Here is an 18,583-nt window from a genome sequence, read left to right on the forward strand (position 1 = left end):
TACATAAGTGGTCATCACAATTTAGTATCATTCTGCACCTTGTTTTAATTTAAGGATATCATGAAATCATTTTACATCAGTATATATAGAGCTACCTTATTCTTTTTAATGATTTGATAGCATTTCATTGGGCAGATAAATGGTCCAAGAATTATTTAATCAGTTCCCCAACTTTTAGATCGTTTTCAATCTTTTCCTGATGGAAACAGGGCTACAATGAACTGCATCTTTGGGTTTGAGTCTGACAATAGGATATATATCAGGAAGTAGTTATCCATTTCTAAGGCTTCCTGCCCCATCACCAATTATCTGTCTCTGAGAAGTTTATTGGTCAGATCTGGGTAGCTGGGACAATTTTATATCCGACTGGCATCCCCAGGTGCCTACAGTGCCATGCTCTTGCAGGCACTCAGAATGGGTGGTTTAAGGGCTAACACTCCAAACATTCACATTGTACCAGATGGCTCCTACTAGAAAAACTTTGCAGATATTCCTGGCCTCCTTCCCCCGAGATGAACTCTGGAAAACACTCTAAGGTTGCACTGGACTAGTGTCCAGTAAGATAGACACTAGCTACATATAGTTATTTAAATTTAATTAAAATTAAATAAAATTCAACATTCAGTTCCTTTATCCCACGAGCCACATTTCAAGCGCTCAAAAGTCACATGTGTCTAGAAGCTCCTATATTACACAGCACAGACATAGAACATTTCCATCTGCATGTTCTATGGGGCAGCCCTGCAGGGAGTTATAGTGAGAAGCCTGTGGGCTCTGGATTCCAAGCCCTGGGTTCAAATCCTGTCTTTGCTATTTCACAGCCCTAAAATGTGGGCAGGTTACTTGACCTCTCTGTGAGCCTCAGTTGTAAAAGTGGGCAATTACAGACCCTCCCTCAGAACTTTGACGAGTTTTCAGAGATAGCAAATGTGAGAGGCTTTGCTCAAAGACATAGTTAGCTCTCAAAAATCAGCAGCTATTATAATTATACATGAATATGACAGCTTCAGTTTCTAACAGTGTGAAAATGCTGGATTCTAAGAGTTCCATAGAGTATCAGCCCTTCCTAACTTGCTTGGGAAGCTGGCGGCCCACCCCTTGCCCAGTCTGGAGTAAGTCTACAATCGGAGCTGGTTTTTCTACCTTCTGTCTTTAGAGCACAGAGCCGCTCAATCAACCTTTGATGAATGAAGAAATGAATGAATGGGGCCAATACAGCCAGGATCTGACTGGGCCTTTTGTAAGAATGAGCAAGAGGCTCCAGGAAGTCATTATTATTATGCTTCAAATACAACTGGCCTGGTCTTTTTTTTCCTGCAAGAAAAGACAAACAAACAAACAACCCTCTCCTGGGGAATCACCTTAAGCTTCCCTCTGCTCTCTCACCTACAGTCCACTCCTCGGGGACAATTAGCCAAGGAAGGAGCTCAAGGGTCTTGGCCCTTCCCCCTTCGGCCCAACATAACCTCCTCCCCCCACGTTGAGCAAATGCCTGGGATTCTTTCAACAGGAGGACAAAGCCTTTCATCTGCCAATTACTGATAAAGAGAAAATGCAAATATTGCTGGGAAGGTGATCCATCAAGGGCCCCACATTTATTGAGTGACCACTTAGTAGCGGGCGGCAGGGTAGGCATTCTGGGGGCGTCAAAGGGGAACAAACCCCCGGCTGGCCCATTCTTCTCTCTGGTCCGTGGTTTCCTGGCGGTTTGTAGAGGGAGGGGATTAAATTAGGTGACTACTCAACCCCTTCCCACTCTGACAGGCCAGGAACTCCCCATCGGGGTGATATATGGACTTAACTGTTTTTACACTAAGGTGTCTGCCATTGGGTCTTTTCCTGATACCAGCTTTTGGGGACACCATGAGACCACATGGGGAGGCAGTAGGGTCTTTGGGAGGAAAGGAGAATTAAGACCAAGTGTTTTATTTCACAGTTTTGCTTTCCTGCACTTAACTCATGACCTTCCAGCCCACTGCACCCTCCTTTGAACAGGTTTATCTCATTATGTGGGAGCAGTGAAGATGGTCAATATCCAAAACAAGGATGTGATGGCAGAGCCAGGCTCCAGTCTGAGCCCCAGCAGCCCCATTTATATAAGCTGTGTGATCTTGGGGATTGGCTTTCCCTTTCTGAGTTACAGTTTCCTCATCTGCAAAATGAGGAATAACAAAACTATTTCCCTTAAAGGGTTCTTGCAAAAGAGAGAAGCAAATACAACAGTCCCTGGTTCTTGACAGAGGCTGAAGGCAAAACCCCTCTCACGCCCATTAAGCCAAGGTGGGCGATTTCAGTTTGGAAAAAAATTTTGAAGTTCGCCAGCTAGTGGACTTGGATTAAAACAAACTTCAACGAGTAGTCTTTGGAGGGTGGGTGGAAAAAAACACAGAAAGATAGGACAGGAAACTTCAAGGTGAGTGAGGGGGAAGCTGTCTCTTACACTGACGGCTCACATCTGATCTCTGATGGGGAAGCCACTTCCTCTCCACTTATCTGTCTGATCACTGTGTTGACACCGGGGAGGATATGAGGGTAAAGCAATCAACCAGATTCAAAACTTCTCTGAGCCTCAGTTTCCCATCTGCAAAATGATTTGCTCCAACTATCCCCCAGAGTTCATGAGAGAAGTAAAATTAAAAGTATGGGAAGTTTGTTTGCAAAGCCTGTTATGAGCAGGTATAAGGCTCTTTTACTGTAGCCCTGGTGCCATGTCATCTCATCGTGATCTTTACCTCCAAGATCAGGCCTAGTTGGGCTGGAAGAATGTTTAGGGCCAGCTTTTCTCACAACCAAAGTCGACCTGACTGTTGTTCATGATGGACTTACAGGATAACACGTTTAGGATTCCAGTTTTGGGGGTGGTCACAGTGAATGAGGTATGTGGACAGCATACTGAGATCTAATGATACTCCATATTTGTATAGAGGGTGCCCATACCTCCGCCAAGAAGCGCTGTAGGCTTAATCAAGGGGTGCCCAAAGTTCCCCGCGCCCCATCCCAGCGCCTTGCACCTTTCCACCGACATTTCTCCTGTAAACCGCCAATAAGGGCTTACCCTTCGCATGTTTGCCAGCTGCGTTAGGAGGCGCCAGATCCGATTCTCTCGGTAGTTCACTCCTGAGCATCTATTTCCTCCGCTTGGCGAGCGCAGGGACCTTTAAAAAATGTCCAACTTCTCTTGCAGGGTTTGTCGCCTAGTAAAGGACTCCACAGACGCGGGCAGAGTGAATGAATGAAAGGCAACGTCTTCCGGTCAGCTCGGGTCTTAAAAGGCTTTGGTCTGGCTGTATTTCCTGTACCTGTGTGTATGTGGATCCTTATCTTTGAGTCCAGGAGTTTAAGAGCTATGCAGTCCGTACAGGTATGGAGCTGCGCTAATTTCTTCCTGAGCCCCCAAATGCCTCCTCCGTATGGCAGGTCCGCTTACGGGGATCTAGAGAGGATCCCCCCAAAAAAAGACGTAGTAGAAAAGAAAAAAAATTATATATACACAAAATGTTTTGAATTTGGGTCGGCCACGTAGGTAACGAGGTGGGGTGAGTGAAGGAAGAGGAAGAGGGGTAGCCCGTGGGGGCCGTGGGCAATGGGGGCAGGGATTGAGGTGGGAGGTCGTTTTTGGGGGGTGCCAGGCCCCGGGGGCTTTCACTCCAGCATGCTCGGCTTGCATTTCCGCGCCTCCCGCTGAGGCCAGCCGTGCAAATCTGCACCTCCCTCCCCACCCCCTCCCTCCTTCCCTTCCTCCCTGCCCCGCCATCTCCGGGATGCGCCCGCCGCCTGCAACTCAGCCCTTCCAAAAGTCAGCTCTGCACACAACTCCCGGGCGGCGGCGGCGCCTGCGTGCAGAGGCGCACTCGTGACCCAACAACAAAACAGCGATGCCAGGGCGCTAACGGCGCCCGGTGCCTCCCGGGCGCCCTCCCCGCCCCACACCTCCTCAGGCCACCGCCCCCGCCCACCCCCATCCCGGGCCGAGTGCCCCCCCCAAGCCGGGCCGCGGGCTCGGAGCGCGATCGGCAACAATGTTTACGTTCCGGGGATTATGACGTCGACGCCTCCCCCCACAACTGCTGAAAATGGTTTCCTAGGACTTTGCAAACGGATCTGCTTAAGTGTTGGTGCAAAACTTTGTAGATCTCGGCTCTGGCTAGCTTTATTTATTTATTTTTTGGTTTGTTTTCTTTGGTCTTCCCTCCTTCCCCCCTCCGCCAAAATGCAGGGGGCAGGAGTGTTGACAATTAATTGGTGAACTCTCCTAAAAAAATGGAGGCAGAGAAAGACTCTGGAAGAAGATTGGTGTGTAGCTTTTTTTTTTTTTTTCCAAATCTGTATCTGGTATATGATAGATCTATTTTTTTTGTTGTTGTTTCTTGCTGCCTTTTCTTTCCTTTTCTGTATTTTGCAAGAGGACCGGAAAAAAATATAATAAATTGCATGCAAAAGGAAGCAAGCAGCTTACTCCTCCAGTCCCTTGTGAGGCTCAGAGTCTCAGACACTTAAGTGGGGAGGTGGTAGCGGGGAAAGGCGTGGAGGGGGGGCTCAGCGGGCTCGGGTTCGCCTGGAATCTGGGGGGCTGCGGGGCTGGGCGCTCGGCGGTGGAGGGAGGAGGCAGGGGATGCGGGGAGTGGCGGGGGATTCTCCTTAGGAAGTGAGTGTGCGCGCGCGCTTGTGGGGAGATGAGACAGCTGCTGGTGCGTTTTGGGGTCTCCGATGGGAGCTTTGTGGCGGGCCGTCTGCCTCTCCCCCTCCCAAGCCCCGAACCCCCCCTCCCATCTCTTCTTCTTGCACTGGCGGTCGGTCGGCGGGGGCGGCTGGGGTCTCAGCCCTTCCATTTCAGCTTTCCAGCTTCCCCCGTAGCTCGGGGGCGGCTCCAGTCTTAGAAATGCCGCCGGTCCCCGGTTCCGGCTTCCCGGCTCTGCCGCTGCGGCCGCCAGGGCTGCTGTTAGCGCCGAGCCGGGCGCTGCGGCGGCTCCTCCCGGGGCCTACAAATGCCCCGCCAGCCCGTGCGCCGAGCCCCCCTCGCGGGTTACATAACCAGGCTCCCGGCCGAGTGGGCAAAACCTAACACCTCTCGGGGGTGGGGGGCAAGGGAGACTCCCCCAGATATCCCTTCCATGGCCTCCAAAGATGCAGGAGGGGAGTGCCCTGTTTAGGGCGCAGCTTGACCCTGGGGGCGCTGGCCCCTCTCATTATGCCCATTTTCAGCATCTTTGGCTTTTGCGCAAAGTTGCTCCGGTCGCAGTGGTGGGGTGCAGGGGACGCGCGGCTCCTGCACCTGTTCGAGCTGGGCCCAGGGTGAGAGGCGACCCCCACTTCCCCCAGTAATGTCCCGGGCTCTCTGGTTTGGGTCCCTGCAGCGCCCGATTGACCGCCAGAGATACGACGAGAACGAGGACTTGTCGGACGTGGAGGAGATCGTCAGCGTCCGCGGCTTCAGCCTGGAGGAGAAGCTGCGCAGCCAGCTGTACCAGGGGGACTTCGTGCACGCCATGGAGGGCAAAGGTGAGGCGCCCCCTCCTCGGGCAGTCCTCCGCGGCGCGGCCCGAGCGCACGTGGGGAGGGAGCTGCCGGTGGCTGGGTTCGTATTTCGCGCCCGCGTCCCCCATTCCAGGGGATCCGGTGACGAAACGAGGCCGAGCACTGGGGGGGTGGGGTGGGCTGGGTGGCGAGGGAGGAGGGCAGGCGGGAACCGGGGCCGGGCGTGGGCCTAGGCCCGGCCCGCGCCCACCACCAGCCCCAGGGTGGGTAGAGCCAGGGGGCCGGCGGACTGAGGGACCTGGGGACCGACGGGCAGACAGATGGAGGGCGGGTGCGCCGCGTTCTACCCCTCCCGGAGCCGGCCCAGCTCCTTGCGCTGCACGAGGTGCAGCCGATGGGCTGGAGCGGGGCTGGGGCACCCCAGGGGTATTGGGGTGGGGGACCCCCAGGCCTGTAGTCTCTCAAACCCCGTGACATTTCGGGCCCTGCCAGTTAGGACCTGGCGCTGGGGACGCCCCCGGTCACTTAGTGACACCTCCTCAGGCCTGGGGTCTCTGAGCTCCATCACCTTGTGAGCCCTGCTAGATGGGAGCAGGGTGGGTGACCTGGAGGTGTTGGCTGGATCCCGCTTAAGCCTGAGGTCTCTAGCCCTGCATCCCTGATGCTTGAAGTGGGGACTGTGGGTAAGGGGGTTATCGCCCCATCAGGCTTCAGGCTGCCCCCTGGCAGTTTGAGGTGAAGAGTTGGGGCACCCCCCTGGGAAACAGGGTCTCTTCCCAGGGCTGAGGCCTTGAGAGCTCTGTCCCTCTTGTGGGCCCTGCCAGTTTAGAGCAGAAGTTGGAGAAGCCTCTGGGGTTTGGGAATGTCACCCTAGCCTGAGACCTTCAGGGCCTACCTCCCTGACCCTGGTACTAGCAAAGTGTCTGGGAGTGTCTTCCAGACTTTGAGTTTATGCTCTGTCTGGCTTGGGTCTAAGGCCTGCAAGGCCCCCGGTTTGGCCTGTGGGATTGGGGTTTTGGATTTGCCCTGCCTACTTAGGCATCTCCCTATGCCCTTCTGGGGTTTGTAAGTTCATTTTTGCCCCTCAGACATTTGGGTTTCCTTTACATTACTCTGTTCCCATTTTGTTTATCCCCTTCCCCCTTGGAAAACCCTCCCATCCCTCAGTGAGCTGATAACTGGGAAGCGCCTCCCGCCTCCAGGTTCCGGTTGAGTGGCTAGGGCTATGGGGTTAGCTCCTAGGAGAGACCGCCTAGCTTTGCATTTTTGAAGTTTCTCTTTTGTGCCCATTGCTTCCTGGAGTGCCGGGCTTCGGTGGTAGGGGGTAGTTGTGCGAGGAGGGAAGAAGAAATTTCTTCCAGCCTGCCAGGTCTTAAGAGAGCCTTGCACCCAGAGGCCAGACAGTTCAGGGGTCTAGTCTCAACTACATTTAAATTTCCTTAGCACAAATGGGGTTTTAATTCCACTCCTTCCCCATTTTTCTTGAGTTGTTTGGCGGATCGGAGGAGAAAGCAGTATGCAACTCTTCCTGGTCATTGGTGAGGAATTCTCTGCCCAGGATCTCAGTGTTTTCTCAGGCTCATTTGAGGAAGTTGAAGCTGACCCTGGGGGTGGACTCTGGGTGTGTGTGTATGGGGTGGGCTGGGGGTTTCCAGCGAGGGAGAGCCCTTAAATCTGCTGTCCAGGCTCCTTTCAAGAGAGAGGGCTCTAGGGTTTTTGGTTGTTAATTCAGATCTTGCCCCAAAACTCGAGGGAGGAGCTGAGAAACAGAAGGAGCCCTTAGCCTGGATTCAAAATAGAAGCTTCTTAAACTTCTCTGCCTTTAAATCCTTAGGAATCCCCATTCACTGGGAGCTCCTGGGGATCTGAGCTGCTAAGGTCAGGACTTTCCCCGGCTCTGGTTTTGTTCTCTCTCCTCTGAGCAGAGTTGCCTTGGCCTCTCCCTACCCCCACTCCCCCAAGCTGCCCTAGTGAACTGTTCCCTGGGGCAGGGGCTTCAGTGGCCTGGGATCTCCTCTATCTCCCTTCTGACTGGCCAGGGAGGGCTTGTGCCTTTGTGAATTGCTTCAGTTACCTGAGGATTTGGGGATATGAGGAATTATCTCCGCCTCCCTCACCTCCATATTTAGGGATATGGTTGGGTCAGATCCCCTACTTTTGGAACTCAGGAGGATGGAAGCTAAGGCTTCCTTCGTGCTCTAGGGCTTTGGATAAGGATGTTGGGGGTCTACACTAGACAAGCGTCAGTCAGACAGGAAAACTACGCGGTGAGTTTTCTTCAGGCCTCACTATGTCCCCTTCACACAGTCTTCACCTGGGGAGCATGCCTCTTGGTTATCCAGCTGAAGCAAGTGTTCTGATGGCTGCAGCAGAATTTCACTATTAAGGCAGCAAAGCTGTGCCCAGTTCCCTAGTTATTTTGGCACCAGATACACAGTTTCCAGGGAAACCGGCTTTTCCCCCCTCCCCTTCACCATGCAGGATATTACAATAAGATCTTCCCTGATGCTCAGCTACAATGAGAACCCTCCTCCCAGCCTCCTCTCTGGGGCTTCAGATCCTCCCAGGTGGCATTCTTCAATTTTGCAGTTCCTTTACTTTCTGAGCTCAGCTTGGGATGTGTTTCTCCATCCGTCCCTCTCTTGCAGTGATAACTGGGCTGTGTGGGGCTCTTTCATGAGGCTCCCTCCCCAGTTCTCTCCAGCCTTGGGCTGTTCATTGACAAGTTCTGACCCGTGGGGCATGCAGGCAGTGACTGAGTAGGCAGAGGAGCTGATAGTTGGCATGGCTTCTCTTGGGCTTTGCCTAATCCATTTCCTTGTCATTTTCTAGGGAGCTCTTGCCCTTTGGGCTGGTGTCTGCATCTAGTATAACCCCTGCCCCTTCCTCCATCGTTTTTCTTCCCCTAACCAATGGATCATGGTTCATTTGCTCCTTCATGACTTAACCAACCTGTTTTAATTCCAATCTCCAAACAGATTTCAACTATGAGTACGTGCAGAGAGAAGCTCTCAGAGTTCCCCTGATATTTCGAGAAAAGGATGGCCTGGGAATTAAGTAAGTTGCTGAAACCAATTGCTTCTTCCCCTGTCTCTTTCCCTAACACAGTTTGTGGCTTGGGATGGATTTCTTCCACCCTTTTCTTTACCTCTCATCACTGAGAAGGATTTTTCTTCATTATTTGGGGATTGTATCTCCTTGTTCAAGGCCTGACAGAGGGGAAAAACTCTTTAAAGATGAGTCTGGATTTTCAGAGAATTTGGATGGAGAGGTCACAGGGTACTTAAACAGCGTGGACTTTTTTCCCCCGACCCACCCCAATTACACACAGTGACCTCCTGAAGAGAATTGTGTCCTCCCCCTGAATCAGGAAACTGAGGCAGGGCCTGAGCTGCAAAGGGATTGGCCAGCTTCTGGGCCCAGAGGCAGGACGCCTACATGCATATTTTCTACTCAGACTTGCACTATGTGGGAAACTGGCCCTTTTCTGTGGAGGGTGTGTTTCCTAGGATGCTAGGCCCTCGTCTCCCCTTTCGGCTTGGGCCCCAGCACCTGCCTCCCGTGGTGTCTTGTCTGGTTTACATTCTCTTCAGAGCTTCCATCCGGAGGCTGGCTGGAAGAACAGGTTTCCACCCCTTGGGCAGGGGTGGGGGAGGAAGCTAAGGGCTTCATCACAGCCTCCCTCCCTCCACAGCATCTACTGCCAGTCATTCCTACCAACAGAAATTAAACCTTTGGCATCACTATTAATTAATAGTGAACCTCATCACAGTCATCATAGCCAGTGTCACCAAATCCCTGGAATTGGTGCGATATATTTTTTTTCCTCTAAACTTAAAAGGGGTCCCTCCCACCCTCCATACAACTCCTTATGGAGAGTATTTTCTAGAAGAGGAGCCACAGAGAGGGCTACCCACCCTAAAAGAAAGCAAGCGTTTGAATGCCCAACTCTGGCGGCACACTTCAGTCTTCCCCGGACATGTGGCAGGGGGACGGTGGATGTCCATCCTCTTCTCTGTAGCTGTGCTGAGTTCAGGTGTCAGGGAGAGTGAGGGTCTGGTTTGCCGTTGAGGTGAGGAAGCTGCTGACCGGTTTGGGGGGTGACCCTCCCGCTGAGTTATCCCATTTTGGACTCCCAGCATGAGAACCAGGCAACTATCTTGGAAAATTGGCCTCCCTCTGCCCCCATTGTTGGGTCTAACCCTGTTATTTCTTCTCATCAAATGTCTGTGTTCCTCTTTTTCGAGGATGCCTGACCCTGATTTCACAGTCCGAGATGTCAAACTCCTAGTGGGTAAGTTGCTGTGTGTGTGCGTGGCCCAGAGATGCTGAATTGGGGGGGCGTGGTAGTGGCAGGGGACGAGGCTTATACCACCTGCCTCTTTGGATATTTAACTGCCTCTGCAAAGAAAGTTCCCACGCGAGGAGGCAGGAGCAGGTGTGAGCTGCAACCATCTCATTCTGGAGAACGGGTCAGATTGCAAAGCCGTAAGAAGCTGTTTTAGAGGGTGTTTGCCAGTGCAGTTGTATGAGGCTGATTTGGACCCTAGCCTCCAGCTTCGGTGTCATCAAGGCAATCTTAGCTCTCTCCTTTGCGTTTGTTTGTGGGTTGCTGGGTAAACACCGGGTGCTGTGTGACCCCTAAAAGACTTTCAGAACTTTCAAGGGGAGGGATCATTCTTCCTGCTTCTTCAGGGTTCCAGACAGGTCTAGGGCAGGGCTTGGCGCTGAGCACCTGCAGAGCTCGGCTGGACTCACTGAGTGCCCCGGACTCCTGACCAGGTAGTGGGCTGCCTTTCAGATTTTACAGGAAGTTGGTCAATACATCCATTCTTTCCAGAAGTGTTTCTCAAGTAACTCCTACGTGGTAGGCTAATTCACAGCTGTGAGCAGGACAGACAAGATCCCTGCCCTCTTGGTTGGAGTGACAGGCAACAAAGAAATAAATAGTTTAAAAAAAATTTACGTCTTTTCAGAGGGTGATAAGGGATACGAAGAAGTAAAGCAGGGTAATGGGGTGGAGCTTGCTGGAGCTGTGTTTTGTTTTAGGTGGGGGGTGGTCAGGGAGGGCCTCTGGGTGGAGGTGATGAGGACGTTTGGACAGAGACCTGACTGATGAGAAGCCAGCTGTGGGAAAGAACATTCCAGATGGAGGAATGAACAAGGGCAAAGGGTGGAAGGAGTGAGGGGGGGAAGTAGTAGGAGAGGTGGGAGAAGTTGCAGGGCCAGGCCCACATAGGACCTTCTAGGCCCTGGTGGGGAATTTGGGTTTAACTGCTTGGGTGATGGGAGGCCACTGGGGAGTTTCAAAGTGTGGTGAGGTGGGTAGCTTTGTGATCTGATTATTTTCTTGGGGGGGGGGAATTAAAAATATTTTTTAAATTGAGATAGAATTCATATACCATAAAATTCACCATCTAACCATTTTAAAGTGTGCAATTCAGTGGTTCTTTTTTTCTTTTTGGCCACGTTGCATGGCTTGCAGGACCTTAGTTCCCTGACCAGGGATTGAACCTGGGCCACAGCAGTGAAAGTGCTGAGTCCTAACCACTGGACCGCCAGGGAATTCCCCAGTGGTTCCTAATATATTCACAATGTTGTGCAACCATTACCACGAACTAATTCCAGAACATTTTCATCACCCCCAAAGTGAGCCTTGTACCTCCCAATTCCCCTCTCCTTCCATCCCCTGACAGCCAGTCTGCTTTTTGCCTCTGTGGGTTTGTCTCTTCTGGATTTTCCATAAAAGTGGAATCATAATATGTGGTCCTTTGTGTGTGGCTTCTTTCACTTGGCCTCATGTTTTCGAGGTTCATCTATGTTGTAACAAGTCTCAGTACTTTATTACTTTTTAAGGCCGAACAGTATCCCATTATATGGATAGACCACGTTTTGTTTACTCATTCGTCTGTTGATGTACATTTTAGTTGTTTCTACTTCTTGGGTATTATGAATAATGCTGCTATGACTATTCATGTACAAGTTTTAGTGTGAACATACATATTCACTTCTTTGGGGTATATACGTAGGAAGGGAATTGTTGGGTTATAGGGTAACTACATTTAATCTCCTCTGACAGTTACCAAAGTAGCTGCGCCATTTTAAATTCCCATTAGCAACATACGAGGGTTCTAATTTCTCTACATCTTTACCCACACTTGTTATTGTCTGTCTTGTGTGTGTGTGTGTGTGTGTGTGTGTGTGTGTCTGTCTGTCTTTTTTTTTTTGTTTTTTTTTTGCGGTACGCAGGCCTCTCACTGTTGTGGCCTCTCACGTTGCGGAGCACAGGCTCCGGACGTGCAGGCTTAGCGGCCATGGCTCACGGGCCCAGCCACTCCGCGGCATGTGGAATCCTCCCGGACCGGGGCCCGAACCCGTGTCCCCTGCATCAGCAGGCGGACTCCCAACCACTGCGCCACCAGGGAAGCCCTGTCTGTCTTTTTTTAAATTTTATTTTATTTTATTTATTTATTTTTTTCTCTCTTTTTGATGCTAGCCATCCTGGTGGGTGTGAAGTAATGTGATCTGATTTAAGCTCTATAAAAGCTGACTCTTGTGGTTGTATGGAGAATGAAGGCAGCTGACCAGTGGGTGTGCAGAGATCCAGCCTGAATTATTATTATTATTTCTAAAATTAATTAATTAATTTTTGGCTGTGTTGGGTCTTTGTTGCTGCCCACGGCTTTCTCTTGTTGCCGCGAGTGGGGGCTACTCTTCGTTGCGGTGCATGGGCTTCTCATTGCAGTGGCTTCTCTTGTTGCGGAGCATGGACTCTAGGCATGCGGGCTTCAGTAGTTGTGGTGCACGGGCTCAGTAGTTGTGGCTCGCGGGCTCTAGCGCGCAGGCTCAGTAGTTGTGGTGCATGGACTCAGTTGCTCCGCGGCATGTGGGATCTTCCCGGACCAGGGCTCGAACCCATGTCCCCTGCATTGGCAGGTGGATTCTTAACCACTGCACCACCAGGGAAGTCCCCAGCCTGAATATTGACCCAGAGATGTGTTAACTCAGAAGGGAGAACCAGGGACTTCCTTGGCGGTCCAGTGATTAAGACTCAGCACTTCCACTGCAACGGGCGCGGGTTCCATCCCTGGTTTGGGGAACTAAGATCCTGCATGACATGTGGCGGAAAAAAAGAAAAAGAAGAAGGAGGACCAGTTGGCTTATAAGGAGGTGCTGCTGTTGACAGAAGGATCTCAGTTAACTGGTGAGGGCTTGCTCAGGAGATAGATTTTTTTTTTTTAAGCTGGATTCTAGAAATGCTGAAGGAAGTGGACATCAGAACAGAAGGAGGCAGCCTTCCAGCAGTGAGCAGAAGATGGGGTGATGGACCCCGTAAATCAAATCTTGGCACAGGTGACTCTCTCTGGTGCCTCAACCCACCCCCAGCCTTTGTTGTTGGGACTCAGCTCTGCTACGTGGCTGAGTGATTTGGGGCAAGCTACTCCTCAGCTGCAAAATGGAGCTAAGAGCAGAACCTGCCTCAAAGAAGGATCCTGTAAGAGAATGAATGAATGCTTAGCATTATGGCGGATGACGAAATGGTCCCCATTATTATTCTAATGGCAGAATGTGGATCCGATGAAGTTCTCTTTATGGACAAGGATTAAAGCCAGATTCTCAAATCTGGGGATCAGGGAACATCACAGTCTCAGTAATGTTGCCCTCACGCTTTTGAAGAATTTTCAAGCCCTTTGTAGTTTTGTTATTCTCTGGTTGTATCCAGGCTGCCTCTTTCCTTGAGCCTCATTCTTCTTATTGTGAGAGTGAGAGGATTCAATTAGATGGTCCTGACGTCCTTGCCGGCTCTCAGAAAAGTCTAGGATGGCAAAGAAAGCGGGAATAGTGAGACTTCCCTGGTGGTCCAGTGGTTAAGACTCCTTGCTCCCAGTGCAGGGGGCATGGGTTCAATCCCTGGTCGGGGAACTAACTAAGATCCCGCATGTCGCACAATGCCGCCAAAAAATCCGCCCAAAAAGTGGGAATAGTAGTAATACCTGCAGCCTATGTCTCTTGGCATTTCTGTAATGATCGAACGGATTGGTGAATTTTCGTGCTTTGTAAAGGTATAACACCGTGAGGGATGCCTGTAATGGCAGTTAGCAGCGGGTAGGATTATTCCCACTGAGAGTGCACACAGGCTTCTGGAGAGTGGTGAAGGGGAAGATTTGTCATAGTGACATAAGTGACAAATGTAACTCAATCTGTCCTAAGCAAAACAGAATTCAGCGGTTTACGTAATAGGTTCAGGATGTGACCTTAGGCATTTCTAGATCCAGGTGTGCCAAGAAGATCTCAAGATCTTGGCTCCTACTTTTCATTTTTGCTTCCCTTTTTTTGGCTTCCTCTTTCTGCTTCATTCTCCGGCAAGTTTCTCTCCACATGGCAGCTAAAATGGGGAGCAAAATCCCACACCCAGCCTAGCTGAACCATGTGGACTGAGAGTGGGGAAGGAGTGACTCCCCAGGGTTGCTGGGTGACGTAACCATGTCCCTAACACAAATGGGATTTCTTTTTTGTTTTTCGCCATGCCACATGTCTTGCGGAATCTTAGTTCCCCGACCAGGGATTGAACCCATGCCCTCGGCAGTGAGAGCGTGGAGTCCTAACCACTAGACCACCAGGGAATTCCCACAAATGAAAGTTCTGCTGTGGATGGCAGAGTATGGGGGAGGCTGGACCATCCCTCGTAGTTAGTGGGGGATCTCAGCCTGTCTTCTAGCCTCTTGTCCCCTCCCCAGGCCCTGTATCTTGGGAGGCGACTGTCTGAGAAGCGGGTGGTGCACAGCCAGCTATTAGGGCAGACTCTTCTCTAATCTCCTAAAATTGGGCTTTTTTCTGTCAGCCCTGTTTATCTGCCTGCTGGAAGACCGGCACCTAGCCTCTGTTTTTAGCTCCTCATCTCTAAAGAACCAAAACAAAAAGTGGTGGCACTGTGCGCTTAAAATGAAAGCTTTTTTCTTGAAGTCTAATATGCATATAGAAAAGTGCACATATAGTAATCCTGTTGTGAAAATTTGTATAATTTTAACAAATTGAACACACCAGGGTAATTGGAAGCCCAGGGTCAAACCCCCCTTGAATTCCCATCCAGTCACTCCCTCCACTGTTGTCCTGGCTTCTTCTAATAGTGTGGATGAATTTTGCCTGTTTTCATACTTTGTGTTAGTGGAATCATACAGGGTGTCTGTCCTCTTTTGGTTTTGGCGTTTTACCACTCAACCTTGTGTTTACGAGATTCATCCATATTGTTGTGTGCAGTTGTAGATGATTTATTTTCATTGCTATATAGTTTTCCATTATGTGATTATTTCACAATTGATTTATTCATTCTATTAGTGGGTACTTGGGTAACTGCCAGTTTAAGGTTGTATGCATAGTGCTGCTATGAACATTCTAGGCATGATGGGTGAACAAATGGATGCATTTCTGTTGGGCATATACTTAAGAGCAGAATTGCTTGGGTCAGAATTTACGTATATGTTCAGTTTTAGTAGATCCTGTCAAGTAATTGTCCAGCGGATTGTTCTGGTTCTGATTGCACCATATCCTTACCCAGAGTTGGTGTGTTCATCATGTTCATTGTAGTCATGCCTCCATGCTGATGGGAGTATAGTTCTATTTCACTGTGTTTCACTTGTCATTTTTCTAATGATTGACGAAATTGACCTCCATTTCATATGTTTATTTGCTATTTGGATATCTTCTTTTTTTTTTTAACGCGGGCCTCTCACTGTCGTGGCCTCTCCCATTGCGGAGCACAGGCTCCGGACGCACAGGCTCAGCGGCCAGGGCTCACGGGCCCAGCCGCTCCGCGGCATGTGGGATCTTCCTGGACCGGGGCACGAACCCGTGTCCCCTGCATCGGCAGGCGGACTCTGAACCACTGCGCCACCAGGGAAGCCCCTGGATATCTTCTTTTATGAAATGTTTGATCAAGTCTTTTCTTCATTATTTTAGAGGTTGTTTCTTATTTTAAAAAAATTTTTTTATTGACGTATAGTTGATTTATGTTGTGTTAGTTTCATGTGTACAGCAAAGTGATTCAGTTATACCTGTGTGTGTGTGTGTGTGTGTGTGTGTGTGTGTGTGTAACAGATTCTTTTCCATTATAGGCTATTATAAGATATTGAGTATAGTTCCCTGTGCTATACAGTGGGTTCTTATTTATTTTATATATAGTACTGTGTATCTATTAATCCCAAATTCCTAATTTATCCCTTCCCCCACATTACCCTTTGATAAGCATAAGATTGTCTTCTATGTCTGTGAGTCTGTTTCTGTTTTGTAAATAAGTTCATTTGTATCATTTTTTTAAGATTCCATGTATAATTGATATAATATAATATTTGTCTTTGACTTACTTCACTTACTATAATAATTTCTAGGTCCATCCATGTTGCTGCAAATGGCATTATTTCATTCTTTTTAATGGCTGAGTAATATTCCGTTGTGTGTGCGTATATATTATATATATATATTACACACACACACACACACACACACACACACACGCACACACACCCCCCACATTTTTATCCATTCATTAGCTGATGGACCCTGAGGTTATTTCCATGTCTTGGCTATTGTAAATAGTGCTCCTGTGAACATTGGGGTACATGTATCTTTTCTAAATAGAGCTTTCTGTCTTTCGGGATATATGCCTAGGAGTGGGATTGCTGGATCATATGGTAACTCTATTTTTAGTGTTTGTTTTTTTTTTAAATTAATTTATTTTTTGGCTGTGTTAGGTCTTCGTTGATGCACGTGGGCTTTCTCTAGTTTCAGCAAGCGGGGCTACTCTTCGTTGCGGTGCACGGGCTTCTCATTCCAGTGACTTCTCTTGTTGCAGAGCATGGGCTCTAGAGCACGTGGGCTTCAGTAGTTGCAGCACGTGGACACAGTAGTTGTGGCTCGTGGGCTCTAGAGCACAGGCTCAGTAGTTGTGGTGCACAGGCTTGTTGCTCCACGGCATGTGGGATCTTCCTGGACCAGGGCTCAAACCCGTGTCCCCTGCATTGGCAGGCGGATTCTTAACCACTGTGCCACCAGGGAAGTCCCTTTTTTTTTTTAAGATTTTTCTCTTTTTTAAAATAAATAAATAAATAAATAAATTGGCTGCATTGGGTCTTTGTTGTGTGCGGGCTTTCTCAATAGTTGCAGGGAGTGGGGGCTACTCTTCATTGTGGTGCACGGGCTTCTCATTGAGGTGGCTTCTTTTGTTCCGGAGCACGGGCTATAGGTATGCAGTCTTCAGTAGCTGTGGCATATGGGCTCAGTAGTCGTGGCTCCCGGGCTCTAGAGCACAGGCTCAGTAGTTTTGGCACATGGGCTTAGTTGCTCCGCGGCATGTGCGGTCCTCCCGGACCAGGGATTGAAACCGTGTCCCCCGCATTGGCAGGTGGATTCTTAACCACTGAGCCACCAGGGAAGTTCCTATTTTTAGTATTTTAAGGAACCTCCATATTGTTCTCCACAGTGACTACACCAATTTACATTCCTACCAATGGTGTAGGAGGGTTCCCTTTTCTGCACACCCTCTCCAGCATTTATTATTTATAGACTTTTCGATTCTGGCCATTCTTTTTTTGCAGTATGCGGGCCTCTCACTGTTGTGGCCTCTCCCGTTGCGGAGCACAGGCTCCGGACGCGTAGGCTCAGCGGCCATGGCTCACGGGCCCAGCCGCTCCGCGGCATGTGGGATCTTCCCAGACCGGGCCACAAACCCGTGCCCCCTGCATTGGCAGGCGGACTCTCAACCACTGCGCCACCAGGGAAGCCCTTCTGCCCATTTTTTGATTGTTTTTCTTTGGTTTGTTTGTTTGTTTGTTTTGATATTGAGTTGTATGAATTGTTTGTATATTTTGGAAATTAAGCCCTTGCTGGTCTCATCGTTTGTGAATATTTTCTCCCAGTCTGCAGGTTGTCTTTTTGTTTTGTTTATGGTAAAGATTGTCTCTTATTGTTTGTAAGGTGTATCAGTTTGCTAGGGCCAAACATAACAAAGTACCACAGAATGGATGACTTAAACAACAGAAAAATTTTTTCTCATAATTCTGGAGCTGGAAGTCCAAGATCAAGGTGTCAGCAGGGTTAAGTTTCTTTGAAGGTCTCTCTCCTTGGCTTATAGATGGCTGTCTTCTTGTGTCTTCCCATGGTGTTCCCTCTGTTTGTATCTGTGTCTAATCTCCTCTTCTTTTTTTTTTTTTTTTCGGTATGTGGGCCTCTCACTGTTGTGGCCTCTCCCGTTGCGGAGCACAGGCTCCGGACACGCAGGCTCAGCGGCCATGGCTCACACAGGCCCAGCTGCTCTGCGGCATGTGGGATCTTCCCGGACCGGGGCACGAACCCGTGTCCCCTGCATAGGCAGGCGGACTCTCAACCACTGTGCCACCAGGGAAGCCCTAATCTCCTCTTCTTATGAGAACACCAGTCTTACTGGATTAGGGGCCACCCTAAAGACCTCATTTTAATTACCTCTTTAAAGACTTTATCTCCAAATACGGTTACTTACTGAGTTACTGGGGGTTAGAAGTTCAACATATAAATTTGGGGGGCACAATTGTGCCCAATGTTATGGGCACAATTCAGCCCATAACATAAAGGTTCTTTCTGTATTCTGGATGTTAGTACATATTCCAAAATCATCTCCTACTTTTCACACTCTTAAAGATGTCTTTGAACTAACAGACAGTCTTCATTTTAACATAGACCATTTAGCGCTTTCTGGTCCATTAGTTTGTTTTGTGTCTCATAAAATTAAGAAAATTTTGCATACTCTGAGATCACAAAGATATTCATATGTTTTTCTTGAAAAGCTTTGGTGTTTGAACTCTCACATGTACATATGTAGTTCATCTGGAATTGATTTTTGTGCTTGGTATGAGATAGGGGTCAAGATCCTTTCTTTTTCCTATATGGATATCCAGTTGATTAGTACCATTATTGAAGAAACACCCTCTCCCCATGGCACTGCATCAGGTGACTTTGTTGTGAATCAGGTGACTGCATCTGTGTGGGTCTGTTTGATGCTGTAATCTGTGCCCCCCACCCCCAGGATCGCTAGGAGAGTTCATGTAAAAAGACTGGGATATTTTCACATCTATGGGTT

The 18,583-nt window shown here is 49.3% G+C and overlaps 1 protein-coding gene across 2 annotated transcripts in view; it reads left to right on the forward strand.

Annotated features, from left to right (window-relative positions):
• Positions 1-3,985: 3,985 nt before the first annotated feature.
• Positions 3,986-18,583, forward strand: part of KDM2B (lysine demethylase 2B) — a 120,918-nt gene continuing 106,320 nt past the window's right edge. The window contains exons 1-4 of one of the 2 annotated variants that reach the window (XM_082668398.1): positions 3,986-4,293; positions 5,355-5,499; positions 8,454-8,532; positions 9,723-9,769. In XM_082668398.1, coding sequence (XP_082524524.1) covers positions 4,261-4,293; positions 5,355-5,499; positions 8,454-8,532; positions 9,723-9,769 — 304 coding nt within the window. In that variant the 5' untranslated portion in view covers positions 3,986-4,260. Of the gene's footprint in view, positions 4,294-4,335; positions 4,471-5,354; positions 5,500-8,453; positions 8,533-9,722; positions 9,770-18,583 lie in introns of those variants that run through there. The other variant, XM_082668397.1, reaches the window with a different exon arrangement.

This window comes from Grampus griseus, assembly GCF_964374135.1.
Source record: "Grampus griseus genome assembly, chromosome: 12".
NCBI classification, from domain to species: Eukaryota; Metazoa; Chordata; class Mammalia; order Artiodactyla; family Delphinidae; genus Grampus; species Grampus griseus.